At 39.7% G+C, this 14,606-nt stretch overlaps 2 protein-coding genes across 7 annotated transcripts in view; both read left to right on the top strand.

Annotated features, from left to right (window-relative positions):
• ONECUT1 (one cut homeobox 1) overlaps positions 1-6,074 on the top strand; it is a 38,749-nt gene extending 32,675 nt beyond the window's left edge. The window contains exon 2 of the mRNA XM_050797940.1: positions 1,291-6,074. Coding sequence (XP_050653897.1) covers positions 1,291-1,583 — 293 coding nt within the window. The 3' untranslated portion in view covers positions 1,584-6,074. The remainder of the gene's footprint in view (positions 1-1,290) is intronic.
• ARPP19 (cAMP regulated phosphoprotein 19) overlaps positions 1-14,606 on the top strand; it is a 974,666-nt gene that overhangs the window by 765,098 nt on the left and 194,962 nt on the right. The window lies entirely within an intron of this gene.

Here is a 14,606-nt window from a genome sequence, read left to right as displayed (position 1 = left end):
CTCCCTCCACCACGAAGCATGCCCCATCCATCTTCCACTATGGTGGGGATGAGAGATACAATCAGCCAGATATAAAGGTGGCAGTGGCAGCTCTAGAACACCTACATACGGGGCTAGGAGGCAGCAATCTGATTGCAGTGAGGGCATAGGAGCCTTGTCTTAAGGCTGCATACACATATCAGAGCACCTGGGTTATGTGGTTATTTGTGGATGGTTGTGGGGATTGATTGATGGTGGAGACTGGGTGGAGGGGCGGTGTGCATTGTTACCAGTGCAGCCCTGAGAGTCCTTTAGCAGGTGGAAACTAGTGAGCCGCATTAGGATGGAAAGAGAATTATGGCATCTAAAATCAGGAGAGACCCTGATCTGGCGCCAAACCCTGGGGCCTGAGGGCTGCATTGGGATGATATGTTAGAATAGCTCTAGCAGCCAAAAAGCATCTTGGTAATACAGGACCAAACATGCATGGGTAGGGAATGGGCCCCTCAGTGGGAGATCAGGTAAGGGATGAGGGGGACTCCAAGAGCATGGCTTGCAAAAAGGAGGCACAGAGAGAACCCAGAGATGAACATGGCTAACTTGGCAGGTTTAGTCTCAATGTCGAGGAAGAGCGGTTCACACCTCCACAGTTCCCGGTTCCACTAGAAAATCGGTAGAAGACTGATGGCCACGATAAAAAACTATATACTGAACTTTCTTATATACAGATTTTCCTGGAAAATAAAAAAGATCAGAAGGGAAACAAATGCAATTCCTTTCTACTATGTTTTCAGACTCTGATTAGGCTCTTAATATTCTACGGGCAGCAGACTATAAACCCTTTGAGGGCTACAACTGCTTCTTGCTGACAAGGCATTGCATTTGTAAAGTTAGCATAAACTTTTACGTACACTATTTCGTACCACAACACGGCAAGGTGGGTATTCTTATATGCATTTTGCAGATAAAGAAACAAAAGTTCAAAGTGATAAGTTCATTTAGCCAAAAACTTACATTCTACAGGTGAGGAATCTGAGGCCCAGATGGAGTTAACTGACTCACCCAGGACAAAGAGCAAATACTCATCAAAGCCACAACCCACGCCCAGGCCTCACAGAACTTCACCTATATCCCAATTCTCCATTCTCTTATTACACTTTCCTCCCAGCCCCCCATGGTGCTTAAAGCAGAGATCAGCAAACAGAAAGCAGGCCATGAGGAATGGCTAACAAATTTTTATGAGCTCTGTCTTTCTTACTATTGATTCTCCCCTAGATCATTTGTTCTAACATCTTCTGTGTTTCTTCACAGCATGTAAAAGGAAAGAACAAGAACATGGGAAGGATAGAGGCAACACACCCAAAAAGCCCAGGTTGGTCTTCACAGATGTCCAGCGTCGAACTCTACATGCAATATTCAAGGAAAATAAGCGTCCATCCAAAGAATTGCAAATCACCATTTCCCAGCAGCTGGGGTTGGAGTTGAGCACTGTCAGCAACTTCTTCATGAACGCAAGGAGGAGGAGTCTGGACAAGTGGCAGGACGAGGGCAGCTCCAATTCAGGCAACTCATCTTCTTCATCAAGCACTTGTACCAAAGCATGAAGGAAGAACCACAAACTAAAACCTCGGTGGAAAAGCTTTAAATTTAAAAAAAAATTTTTAAAAGACCAGGACCTCAAGATAGCAGGTTTATACTTAGAAATATTTGAAGAAAAAAAAAGTGTTATTTATAGTCCAAAGAAACCAAAGACTTAGCTCACCTGCATTCTGACTTTGTTTGGAGACACACACTTCAGCGGGGCGGCGACTTGGCAAGACAAATGATGAGCAGGAAAACACCACTGGATCTCACACCTTCAATCCATGACCATCCTCGCTGTGCTTGGCTGTTTAGTGGTTTGGAGCATAGTGATTTTGAGCCATTGAGCGGACATCTTTTAAGATCGAACTTTCTCATCTGTTCTACCATGCCACGAAGGTGTATGATGTCTCAGTACTGTGTGTGGGTGTGTGTGCATGTGTGTGTGCGTGCACGTACATACACACGCACACACACACACAACCACCACCACCAGTGGTTAGAGACTTAGGCAGAGCTGGTCTTCAGAAATGGTTGTGCTATAGGAGTGCAACCAACATGGTATGGGGTTGTCTGAGTTCATTGGATTAGTGATTTTGCTCGTCTAGCCTAGCGTTTGAACCTGCCAGGCCCGCAACCTAAATGCAGATTCAAACCCAGCAAAGAAAATTTGAATGACACCTAAACCAGTGCATTCTCTTTGTTTGTTAAGGAATGTTCAGATATTTTTTAAGAAATGAAACAAGAGTCCATCCATTTAAAAAATCACCTAGGTACCAAAGAACACACTTAATATTATAGTGCAGGTATTTTATTGCAATGATTTTAATAACCAAAGCTATTTTTACACAAGATACTATGTAAAGTTATACGTATGAACTGATCTAGCTGTAATACACATGCCACATAGAATCATGACTATTATTTATGACTCTTGAAGCATTTGAAATATGAGTTTTCAGAACTGGCAAGAAAGAATGTAGCTTCAGGGAAGCAATTAATATCATGGCAGAGAGGTCGATGCAGTACACGTGTACATCCAGATGGCACACTCCTTTTCAGGATCCATAAATGTCACTAAAGTAGAGAGATAGACATGATTCCATAATCTGTTCCTAGCTGAGAAAACCTGAGGATCTTTCCAAAGTAGGACCCCATTTTTACACTAGAAAACTAAGTTTAACAGGGAAAGTAACTAAATTAGAAAATTCGTTCAAAGTAATGCTTTTTATAAAAGGTCACTAAATGAAGAACTATCCTTAGATGAATTGACTTATATTTGCTTTATGCATTTGGCACCAAAAACCTCTTTTAAATACTTTACAAATACAAATAAAATAAAAAAAAAAAAAAAAATTATTATTCAAATGAACTATTCAGTACTTATAAGTATCCTAAAAAGTAATCAAACTAACTTATTGCCAATTCCAGAAATTTTATCACTTGGACATCAGTAAAACAGCAGAAATGGTAAAATTGGTGGAACTGCATAGAAAAAGCCAGTGTTCTGGTGGATGACAAGACTTTTGATCTATTGGTATTAATCAATTTATTGAACTAAGAATAGCCTCCAAAGCATTCTGCATTCTTTCTTGCTACTGCATTAAGCTGGAAATTTTATAATATAGATTTTGCTCTCTAACAGGGACAGATTAAAAACTAGACCTGAGCTTACGAATACAAAATTTTAAATCTCTATTTTTCCAAATCACTTAACCAGAACTGTAGAAATCAAAGCCAAAAAAAAAAAAAAAAAAGAAGTTGTATTAGTGGTACCCCAGCGAATCACTAGATTCCCAGAAAAATTCTCTCTGAATTCAGTTGGACTGTAACTTATGTAAGTGGATGCCTATTATGCCATTAGGTAAAGAATTGGATACTCTTAGTTAATTACCACCCCTACTTAGAACTATAAAATTAAATGTTATCCTAATGATAAGTTGTTTTATTGAGATTCATTAAAAATGCCAAAGAATAAAACTGAACCATCTTGACACAAAACATAACTCCTTAGCATCAAATCTCAGCACCTTGTCTAGGTCTGTAACAGGCAGGCAACTAGAGAGGTGAAGCAAAACGAACAAGCCATCTATCTGTGTCTCCTTCATGTCTGCTGCCGAATGAGAAGAGGAAACCAACATATACTTCTCTTTTGATGAAATACTGCATTTGCCTTGACATGTTTTGTCTTTTTTAAAAATTTTCACCCATAATTCCAGCTTAAAAATTTCCCTTCTAAATATGGCACAATTATAGTTCAGCTATTGAAAGAGACCGTTTAAATGGCCACCCTTCAAGATTTACTAAAAAATAGAATCTTGTCAATGACGTAAACAAAAAGGAAAAAACTGATTAACATTTTCTCTCTCTCCAGGAATGGAGGGAACCGGGGATACAGCTACATTATGTATTTATAATTTAGGAGGGAGGAAAGCCTTGTTTATCTAAAATGTGATAATTCTAAATGCAGGGAAATTCAAGCTGTGTCTACACACAATCTTACCAAATTCAATACTCCAAGAAAAGAAAAGCAGAATTCAGACAACCATGTTTTTTATTTGTTGTTACTATATGTTAACCCCAAAATCAATCCAACACGCATGTTACCTTTTTTTTTTTTTTTTTTTTTTTTTTTTTTTTTGAGACAGAGTTTCACTCCGTCACCCAGGCTGGAGTGCAGTGGCATGATCTCAGCTCACTGCAAACTCTACCTCCCGGGTTCAAGTGATTCTCCTGCCTCAGCCTCCCAAGCAGTTGCAATTACAGGCGCCACCACGCCCTGCTAGTTTTTGTATTTTTAGTAGAGACAGGGTTTCACCATGTTGGCCAGGCTGCTCTTGAACTCCTGACCTCTGGTAATCCATCCGCCTCGGCCTCCCAAAGTGCTGGGATTACAGGCATGAGCCACTGCACCTGGCCCATGTTGCATTTTTGACCAATTATTTTGGTACTGTGTAGGCACAGTCTCATAGAATATTGCTTCATTTTCAGTATCCCACCATAATGGTTTTTTAAGAAACTCACCAGTTATCCTGTTTGCTAACACCAAAGATAACTTTCATACCAGCATTGAATTTGCACCCATTATGCAATTTCAGGGCTTAGAGATATATTTTCTCATAAACAGATGCACAAATCAGAGCCTGAAAAGCAATTTTTTTACTCGACTGTTTAAGCATACTCACATCGTTTGCTTTTTAGAAATCATGATGGACAAAACTCAGCTTCTCACAAGCAATACACTTATTACATCATGTATGACCAATTCTTTACTTGCTCCTGAACTGGAATATAGAAAAAAAACACAATGCTTCCATTCCTATTGAGTGTAACATTAATTTCTGGCTTGAGTTTTTTAATCTACATTCCACAGAGCCAATCATGTGCCATTTGTTCACCCATCATTTCTCAATTCTTTTGCAAAATTCACCAGAAAAAGGTATCTATCTTACTGTTTTATTTGTATGTGTGTTTATTCCAAAACTGCACTTAAAGTAATCCTTTTTTTTTTTTTTTTTTTTTTGGTAGAATGGAAGTTAGTCTGTTTCTGGCCATAAGTCATTCAGGTCCTGTCATCACTGGAAGCTTTCCTGTAGAGGGCAGGGAGGTGTGACATCTGGACACCCCAAAACCCCAGACGTCAATAAATGTTCAGGTAAAAGAGCTCTGGATGTCAGGAATTGAGTATTCCAGTCCCCGGATGCACGTGGAATAGACTCCAAAGACCAAAGAAAATGTGTGGGAAATCCAGAAGTTCTAAATGAACATGTCACTCACTGTGCCCCCGCAAAAAAAAAGCGAAATTATTTTTCCAGGAAAATATAAAAGCACTACACTACTTTTGGATTCATTCCACTCCCATTGCTACCCCAGGTGAATGACCGTAGTTGCAGGTTAAATGCAAACTTTGCTATACCAAAGAGTCCTAGGACATTTTCACATGAGCTGTAAAGGCATTTTCCCTAAGAAAGGTCCTCCCTTCTTTGTACATAAAGGATGAAAACTATGCATTTAGCAAACAAAGAGAAAGCACTTCTCCTTTTTCTATCTAGTTGTTTAGGGTGCATTCAAACACCAGAGGCTGTTTTGAGACGTGTTTGGCCTTCTGGGTTATTACTGTGGTGTGGTTAGCTTTACAGTACATTTGGTAACTACTTCCTAAATAGTAAGGACAAAGAAGCAGAAGGTAAAAAAATAGCTACTTCCACGTGTAAAAAAAAAAAAAAACAAAAAACAAACAAACAAAAAAAAACAAAAAGAAAGAAAAAAAGAAAAAAAAGTGTAAAGATCTACTATTTATAGTGTGAACCAAAGACGCTACCTCACTCAATTTCCATTGGTGATTTTAATCACATTGATGATACCAAAGAATACCAAAGATATTTTCATGCACGGTCTCAGTCTGCAGAGGGAACTCCACCCCTTCCCTTCCCCCACCACCCTTCCTCACTCTTCACTCAGTGTGTAAACTTGTCTTCATTCTTAATAATGATACGATAATGACAACAACAACATTAGGAAATACTACTCTTATTACTGCTAGTTCTACTTGTAAATCTCTAGGCAAACATGTTGCAAACTTTGTAAACTCCTAGGACGAGTGCCTTGCTTGAACCAAAGTGTTAAACCGCTGTTGACCTCTTTCACCTTATACTCTTTGAATACCTCAGCCTCTTAGAAAGGCCACTAATGAAAAAAAAAAAAAAAGGAATAATTATTCACCGTGGTGCTTTTTCCGTGCAACCATGCAATGAAACTTTCTTTGATACCAAAGGATGACTTTTTTTTCCCAATTTCTTGCTGATAAACCAAAGCTCCTCCTCCTCGTTCCCTCCCAAGTTCCCCCCACCTGACTTCACCTGTCCCTCCACCAGGCAGGCCGTGCGTAACTTTTACCAATTCCTCCAAATACCTCATAGTAATAACGTTTTAGGGTTATGTTGTATAGAGAGTCTATGTGATAAGGCAGAACTTACTAGTTTGATAATTGTTAAGGTTACTTTAAAAAAAAACTTTATAATTCTTATTTATTTTGTAGTTTGTATGTTTGGGATGTCCCCCCTCCCCTTTGGTTTGGGGTTTATTTTCTTGGCAGAACTGCTCTGTTGCTCAAGGAAGACTTAATTTCTGGAAATGTTCCCCCCGGTGAGTTAAGGGTTGTGTAAAAAAGCAAGAATGGAATGAGAAATGATTTTTGTTTTGATGGTTACTTATGAAGTTTTTGTGTTCCGTAGAAAATTTGTTTCCACAGGGTAAAAAAAAAATACATATATATATATATATATATAAAATCTCTTTTTTGTGAAGCTGGTTCCTATTTTTCTCTATAACGTGCTGTGATTTTTTTTAATTTAATTACATTTTATATGAGCTTATTTAATCATTGCTTTAATTTATGACTGTGTAGTTTTTAAAATGTATATAGTAGAATCGAAATGGCCAAAGCTTTATGTTACAATCTTTTTGTTCTCGATGCTAAGATAAGCTGAAGGCAAGAGCTTCTCTTAACTGCAGGGTGTATCTTTAGCTTTTTCTTAGTAGGTATTTCAATGTGTGCTGTAAACACTGCCAGGTCCCCCCTCAGAAACTTGTACATGCCAAAGTGAGTGTTTCAAGATAGTCCTTTTTGTCATTTAGAAAGAAAGGCATTATTCGTGTTCTTCCTTTAATTTATTAATTTTTTTAGAAAAGATTACTTTGCAGGTAAGACCTGAAATTCCAAAGAATTTAAGACTTTTTAAATATTTCAAAGCACCGGCATTTGTGAGATACTTTGCTACTTTTTTTTTTTTTTAACCATTCGCACGGGTATGAGAAGTAGAGTGTAAAAACTCAGAGACAAGCTAACTTGAATTTGGAAATCCTCTAGGTTTTCCCAAGTTTCTGAATTGCTTCAAGGCAGGGGGCAGGGCATGGAGACACAGTTCCTTTTGCAAAGCTGAGAGGAGAGTGTAATGGCCTCATGCCCTTAGACAGAAAGTCAAGGCTGGGGAGCAGCTTGACCCAGCCCCTTCCCCTCTGGCCAGTCCACAGTAGATGCAAAACACGATTGCTTGGCCTCAATTATCAATAGAATTTAAGGGAAAAATCAAAGTTACACATCCCTCTCCACATCAGTTTCTTGGAATCTGCTACTCACGACTGCCCCTCCTCTCCCTACACATCCCTACCAAAGTCACAGGAGTCATCCTCAAATGTCAGGGTCCTGGGGTGAATGTACTCCATGCCTCTCTGAGTTTGTCTCCACTCACTCTTCATCTTCCGACTGGTTTCTTTTCTGCACTAGAGATGATCCCTGCCCTCAGCTCCCTTCATGGAGGCAGTTCAGATACTTGGCCCTACTTGTGATGAGCACACACACGGAATTCTCAACTGACAGTGGCATCCTCAGAAGAGTCGGTGCCCACTATTTTGTTTTATTATGCTGAAAGAAGTTGCTCTGACTACACGTCATAAACCCATAGATGTAAATACTTTCCCTCTCAACATACAAATTTTGCCTTATTTTTTATTTTTATTTTTCCCCTCCACAGGGGTGTTTGTGATAGGGAAGGAAAGAGAGGGCTTAGACTTCAGGTCAAATGTTACATTTTCTTAGGAACATTTTTATACTCATTATGTGTTTTAATAGGGCAATAAATCTGCTTTGGGTTGCAGGATCACTCAGTGTGCTCTTGGAAAGCATTGACCAATTATTTGTTTTTAATACCAATGCTGTGCGATGAGTTATGGAAACCTAGGACAATTGTTGAGCAGTGAAGCGCTGAGCGGCGTTGTATTCACAAGGTCACATCCGTTTCCATGTTAGTCTCGATTTGTTGTGGTATGTTCTGCATTTATTACATAATCATTGTGGGCTCATTTTAGATTTGCTATCTGAACCAAGTGACAAGTATTTTTCAATACAATAAAGTTGAAAACCTTGTCTTCCACTTGCTTTGGTAATTGTCTTCATATCTCCCTGTGCTTATTGTCCTGTCTGAATCAGCCTATCTGTCACTCACTTAGACCTATCCCTTCCCCCTTTTTCTATTTTCACTACACTTTTGACCTTAGCTATTGTTTGAGTGTGACTCAGTTTCCCTGTTCAAGTTAGCTTGATGGTTTATTACGTAAGGAGGGTGCCTAAGACAATCATCAGGTAAAAATAAAATAAAATAAAAAAGATCAGTAGAGTAGAAAATCTTCCAAGAGCAGAGGGAGTTCTTCCTTAACAATGAAAAAAAAGACAAAAAAAAAAAAAAAGGGTAAATACATAATTAAATAATTAATTAAAACCCTAACCATGAGGGGCTTAGAAGATTTTTTGATAAAAGACAAATGTTGCTGTCATTTTCTTTGTCAATTAGAAAACAGTGGTAGTTTCTATGTTGCATCTACATTTCAGACTAAATGATTATTGTACCCTGTTATGGTTGTTTGCTAATATTTTGTCTCTCTCTCTTTCTCTCTGTCCAATGCTTCTTCTGTATTTTTGTGTGTAGCAACAAAAACGTGTAATGCATTAGGCATTATTCTGGTTTGTTTCTGAGTATCTCCTGTACTGCATTAAGGTTTCTTTCATTTATTTTAAGCTTCGCTACTGTTCTCACTTTATGCCGTGCAATATCATCTGCTGTGTTTGCTAAGCAAAAAAGAAAAAAAGAAAAAAAAGCAAGTGATGATGCCATCATGCTTTTCAGTGTTAAAATGTTTCAGCATTTATGTAGTCACCAAAATGTAGTAAATAAAATGTTGGATTTTCCAGCACTTTAAATTTAGACAATTCTTGCCTTCTTTTGTTTTTATTCTACCTGAAATCCTAAGCAAGTAGCTCATCGATTTTCTTTGGAGGAAGGGTGAAACGGAGAGGACAACACACTTGAAAACAAAAGCCAGTGCCATGGTCAAAGAAAGATTAATTCAGGGAAAATAAAGAGATGTTGTCTAGTGGAGCAAAATAATGCTTTTAAATGAAAGTGGAACATTCTATTTCTAGAGATTAGCCATTTATATTAACCTGATTGACTCTCAGAAGAAGTAAAAATTATAATTAGAGAGGATCGTCCTTAAAAGGCCTCTCCAGTAAAATAACTTGTGTGGGTATTTGTGTGTCTCAGAAGCTGGGGGGCGGGGTAGGGAAATTAAGGTCCTTTTTAGTAGAATGTAGTAACCGATCAAGAGGCCTGGCTCAGGCAACAGGGAAACCAGGTTTGGCTTTCCTGCTGTGCTGATTACTAATTGCAAGACCTTGGGCAAATTACTTAACCTCCCTCAGTCTGTTTCTTCGTCTGTAAAATGGGCATAAATATCTACATTACAGGGTGGTTGTGAGGATTAGACACTAGAAGTAGGTAAAGCTTAGCCCAGTGTCTGGTATATAAATCCTCAATAAATCTTAGCTATATTCATTATCAGCAAATTAGATAGATGATTGATAGATGGATGGATGGAAAGATAGATAGATAGATAGATAGATAGATAGATAGATAGATAGATAGATAGATAGATGATAGATAGATAGATAGATAGATAGATAGATAGATGATAGATAGATAGATAGATAGATAGATGATAGATAGATGGATAGATAGATAGATAGATGATAGATAGATAGATAGATAGATAGATAGATGATAGATAGATGGATAGATAGATAGATGATAGATAGATAGATAGATAGATGATAGATAGATAGATGATAGATAGATAGATGAGAGATAGATAGATAGATAGATGATAGATAGATAGATAGATAGATAGATAGATAGATAGATAGATAGATAGATAGATAGATAGATGATAGATAGATGATAGATTTAGAGACAGGGTCTTGCCCTGTTACCCAAGCTAGCATCAAACTCCTAGGTTCAAGTGATCCTCCTGGGCTTCAGCCTCCCTAATAGCTGGGATTACACGCTCAGCAAATATCTTAAAATGCAGATTTTTTCCAGTTAAAAAAACTATTTACGGCCGGGCGCAGTGGCTCATGCCTGTAATCCCAGCACTTTGGGAGGCCGAGGCAGGCAGATCACGAGGTCAAGAGATCAAGACCATCCTGGTCAACATGGTGAAACCCCGTCTCTACTAAAAATACAAAAAAATTAGCCAGGTGTGGTGGCGCATGCCTGTAGTCCCAGCTTCTCGGGAGACTGAGGCAGCAGAATCGCTTGAACCCAGGAGGCGAAGGTTGCAGTGAGCCGAGATCCTGTCACTGTACTCCAGCCTGACAACAGAGGGAGACTCCGTCTCAAAACAAACAAGCAGACGAACAAAAAAACCATTTTCTAAGGTGTTTCATTTTTTAAATACAGGAGTAGGACTGTTTTCCCTTTTTAAATTATTTATTTATTTTGAGATAGGGTCTCCTTTTGTCACCCAGGCTGGAGTGCAGCAGCGTGATTACCACTCACTGCAACCTGGACCTCCTGGGCTAACGTGATCCTCCTGCCTCAGTCTTCCAAGTAGCTGCAACTACAGGCACATGCCACCATACCCCACATGTGTGTGTGTGTGTGTGTGTGTGTGTGTGTTTTGTTTTTTGTTTTTTGTGTTTTGTTTTTGTTTTTGTTTTTGTAGAGACAGGTTCTTGCCATGTTGCCCAGGCTGTTCTTGAACTCCTGGCCTCCCAAAGAGCTGGGGTTATAAGCATGAGCCACGGTACCCAGCCTTGGCTACTTTTAATGAAGGTGATATTAATGTTCTTCTACAAAGCTTTTTGTGGACATTTTCTAAAAAGTTTTATTTTGAAATAATTTCAAACTTACAGAAAAGTCGCAAGGATGCATAAAGAATTCCTGTGTACGTACTAGCCAGATTTAACAATGCTTTATATTTTGTCACATTTGCTTTATCATTCTCTGTGTATATGTTTACATAATTATTTTCCTGGAACCTTTGGAGAATAGGTTGCATATATCATGCCCATTTATCTCTCAGTACTTTCACATGTAGAGTCATGAATGGGCTTTGGGGCATACCAGTGGGATGGTGGGAGGTATGCTGAGCTCTGCCCCAAGGATGATTAATACCGATTTCAATGCTATATAAACATTTTGTTTATAATGTTCCTATATAGCTCTGTTCCTATATGGCTCTGTTCTGTCTTGTGATGATCAGTTTTATGTGTCAACTTGACTAGTCTCTGGTCCCTAGTTACTCAATCAAACACTAGGTGTTGCCATGAAGGTATTTGGTGGATGTGATTGCTGTTCATAATCAGTTGACTTTAAATAAAGGAGAATATGTCACACAGGTGTGCAGAGCAGTCCAGATTCTCAGGAACACATTGCAACTTTCCAAAGCCCTCAATGGGGTAAAGCAAAAAGTATATCTGAGACAGGTCTCGATCAATTTAGACGTTTATTTGGCCAAGTTTAAGGACATTCCTGGAAGAAAAAAACACAGAATCACAGAAGCAGTCTGTGGTCTGTGCCTTTCTCCAAAGACGAATTTGAGCACTTCAATGTTTAAAGGGGCAAAGTGGACTGGAGGGGAAAGAGGGAAGGCATGGTCATCCACACGTTGCAAGAGAAAAGGAACGGTAGGGGAAGAGTCAATTATATATTCCTCTCACTCTCAGTAAATCAGCACATCATATAAGATAACGTGAACATAGAGTAGCTACCTGTAAAGATATTTAACCTTTTATCTGTAGCCATCTGGTTAGGAACAAAAGAAAAGGCAGCTTCTTGCATGCCTCAGCTTTCAGATTAATTTTTTCCTTTTGGCCGAGTGAAGTGGGGTCCCAAGTTTTTACTTCCCTTTCACATTTCATATCTCATTCCCCAAATTTTCCTTTAAGATTTTTGGTCAGCTTTTGAGTTGGTCTCAACTGTTGTCCCTGGCTCCGGCAACTGCAATATTAAACAATCATCCTTGATTGTTTTTGTTGTTTGGTTTTTTGGTGGGGACAGTCTTGCCATATTGCCCAGGCTGGTCTCAAATTCCTGGATTCAAGCAGTCCTCCTACCTTGGCTTCCCAAAGGGTTGGGATTACAGGCATGAGCCACCACACCAAGCCCCCTGATTGTTTTTGACAAATGCCTCAGGAATTGATGGAAACTGAGTTGAGACAGGAATAATACAGGGTGGTCACAAGAGAACAGAATATTACAGGCAGTAGTTTCACATGACTAAGCAAAAGGAAACTATCAGAATAGCTGCAAAAGTTAGGGACTGAGCCAGGGTGTGAACCAAGCTGGCTAAGACTGACTGGACCCAACATGGCACCGGATTTGACCTCGGTTTCTCCTAGGAATTCATTATATGCTCATTAACATACTCAATCACATGCCCACCAGTACCATGACAGTTCTGGGAACACCTGTATTTGGTGTAAAAATGACTGGCACCAGAGTTCCAAGAAATCTCTACCTTTTTCCAGGAATCTTCATGAGTATTCCACCCCTTTGGTGAAAGAAACCCATGAAGATAGAAACCGCAAACCCCACTGTAAGACTCTCTCTTGAGTATGCACACTCTCCCCTTTTTTTTTTTTTTTTTAGTTTTCCCTTTACAATAAATCTCCACGCTTTCCCTGTTTTCTGACTCATCCTTGAATTCCTTCTCACGATGATGTCAACATCCTGGACACTGGCTGGGGTCAACGTGCCACCTGCTTTTGGGGGCCTCCCTCAGCCTACTGGCATCAGAACCAGGTAAAATGTTTAAAAGCCCTGTGAATGGAGGTTCCCAGAGAACTTCCTGATAAGTCAAAGAATGGCAATGATCTGAGAATGGTGTTTTGAGAGAGCATCAAACCCCTTCTGCCCTCCTGTTCCCCCTCCAGAGGTGGCAGGGCTGTTAGTTCTTAAGGAGACTGCAAAGCTGGGGAAGAGGGTGTATGAGTCCATCCTCACACTGTTATAAAGATAATACCCAAGACTGAGTAATTGATAAAGGAAGCAGGTTTAATTAACTCACAGTTCCACATGGCTAAGGAAGCCTCAGGAAACACAATCATGGCAGAAGGGGAAGCAAGAAAGCAGGCACCTTCTTCACATGGTGGCAGGCAAGAGACAGAGGAGTGAAGGGGGAAGAGCCCCTTATGAAACCATCAGATTTTGTGAGGACTCACTCACTATCATGAGAACTGCATGGGAGAACATCCCCCATGATCCAGTCACCTCCCACCAGCTCTCTCCCTAGACACGTGGGGAATATGGCGATTACAATTCAAGATAATATTTGGGTGGGGACACAGCCAAACTGTTGAAACAGCTCCATTGTCTGGAGTAAATACCTGGAGTTCATTGTCTCACGCCAAGAAAATTAAGGACGCAGTCACACACAAGGAGTGGGTTTAGGACTGCAAAGTCTAATAGACACAGAAGAGGAAAGGGAGAGAAAGCTTTCTCATGTTGAGAGAGCAGGTCTGATTGATTTTGCAGAGAGGCTCCAGGAGGCAGTGATCGTTTTACATAGGGCCCGAGGGATTGGGTTGACCAGGTGTGTCATTTACATAACCTGTGAAGAAACTGGCCCTCCCAGCCTAATCGTTTATTATGCAAATGTGACTTCTACCTGGCTGTTGCCATGACACCTGCACACGTGGCTTTACCTGGCTGCTGCCATGAAACTGGCACATATGGTGACAAGGAAAGGGAGCGGGAATCACCATATTGAATGTACCTGGCTTCCAGTTACACCCGCTGTCATTTACATATGCAAGCATCTAGCTTGCATATCTATGCTTGCAGCTTGATTTTTCAGGATACTTTCTGCTAGTGAAGAAGTGGTTAGGGGGATACTTTTTATTCAAGGAAAATTCCACTGAGAACTCTTTTACCTGCTCTAACTGACTAAAATAATTTCTTGGTAACTCCTGTATTACCATATCAGGGGTTGTAGGAATAGCCCAAGTTAAAATGTCACGAACCTGGCTGTTCTTACTGAGATTCAGGCTGTTTTTCTTAAACATTCCTCCAACTGTTGCAAGCCTTTGGATAATTTCCAGAGTTCTGAAAAAGTTGATTTTGACCATTTTTGCCAGTGTTCTCGTCGCCTTTGTAGAGGAGATGCTTTTCAGACTTCCTTCTCTGTCATTCCTCTCTGCCCAAGGATGA

Source organism: Macaca thibetana, chromosome 7, assembly GCF_024542745.1.
Source record: "Macaca thibetana thibetana isolate TM-01 chromosome 7, ASM2454274v1, whole genome shotgun sequence".
NCBI classification, from domain to species: domain Eukaryota; kingdom Metazoa; phylum Chordata; class Mammalia; order Primates; family Cercopithecidae; genus Macaca; species Macaca thibetana.
The sequence above is the reverse complement of the archived record's forward strand: the minus strand, read 5'-3'. Positions and strand labels throughout refer to the sequence as shown.